The sequence below is a fragment of the Rhagoletis zephyria genome, unplaced genomic scaffold (genome assembly GCF_001687245.7).
Source record: "Rhagoletis zephyria isolate East Lansing unplaced genomic scaffold, Rhagoletis_zephyria_1.1 Rzeph_scaffold_18371, whole genome shotgun sequence".
Lineage (NCBI taxonomy): Eukaryota > Metazoa > Arthropoda > Insecta > Diptera > Tephritidae > Rhagoletis > Rhagoletis zephyria.
In genome coordinates, this window is record NW_016175432.1 from 1 (window position 1) to 1055 (window position 1055).

Here is a 1055-nt window from a genome sequence, read left to right on the forward strand (position 1 = left end):
ACTTGTCGCTAATGGCGTGCAAGAGTTCACCGTAGGACGAGAGCAGACCAGCGCCGTAGGCTTTCACCTGACCGTGTTCCTTGCAGAGACCGAATTCAACGGTGAACCAGTAGACCTGCAGAGCGAAAAAGCAAAATCGGAGGAGTGGTTAGTAAGCGCCGCTTAGAAGAAGCATTGTCTTTCGTATGGGAAAAAATGTTTGATTTAATGGGAAACTTGACACTGACACTTGGCCTTTGTTGGCGCGCAACAATGGTCACAGCGGCGCGCGATTTGGCAGGCAAGCAGCAGCAGCAGCAGCAGCAACAGCAGCAGCAGCAGCAACAGCAGTGTTTTTGACCTCAATCGCTGGCAATTGTCAAGCGCAGTAGCCATAGTTTAGCTTTAGCATTGAATTTAGTAATTATTCTTACGTAGTAAGTAAGTAAGCTTCTTACTTGTATGGAAATATAAGTCAAAATTTTAGACTGCACGCTTGTGCTTATTCGTTGTGTATTATTTGTTCAGCTTTGCTGCTTTTTAAGAATTTTTTGGCTGCCAAAGTCGTTTTTTTTTTGGCTTTGGCATTTGTGTAGTTTACAGTCGCACGCGCGCGCGCGCTCGCAGTCACAAGGCCATCAGCCGCAGCAATTGCAACCCACAGCGGCCGCGCGCATGCAATTCAAGATTAAGTTAACCAATAATTGCAGCAATGCACTTGTCCTCCCAGCATGCCCACTGCCAGCGCTGTGCCAAGCGCACGAACTTGAATTAAGCAGCCACCAAGTTTTTTATATATATATAGTACAACTAGTAATGATACCTGATAGCGCGCGCAAGTACTTAAACTTGGCTTAGAAAACTTGCTTTCGTTGGCGCGCGTTCTTGCGCGCTCATACCAGCGCAGTGAGGTAGTGACAATGGCAGTGATGGTGGTGGTTAAGATGATGGAGCGTTCAGCGACGTAAGTTAAGGCGCGCGCGCTAACTCTAAACAACAGCACAGAGACAAGCAACAATGCCCATCGTCGCTAGCGGCGCGCGCGCTCTCATTGCCAGCTGGTGCGCTCGTGTATC

The 1055-nt window shown here is 48.3% G+C and overlaps 1 protein-coding gene across 1 annotated transcript in view; it reads right to left on the reverse strand.

Annotated features, from left to right (window-relative positions):
* Positions 1–3: 3 nt before the first annotated feature.
* Positions 4–1055, reverse strand: part of ple (tyrosine hydroxylase ple) — a gene marked incomplete at its 3' end in the record, with an annotated part of 6326 nt that continues 5274 nt past the window's right edge. Inside the window, exon 7 of the mRNA XM_017636520.1 lies at positions 4–115. Coding sequence (XP_017492009.1) covers positions 4–115 — 112 coding nt within the window. The remainder of the gene's footprint in view (positions 116–1055) is intronic.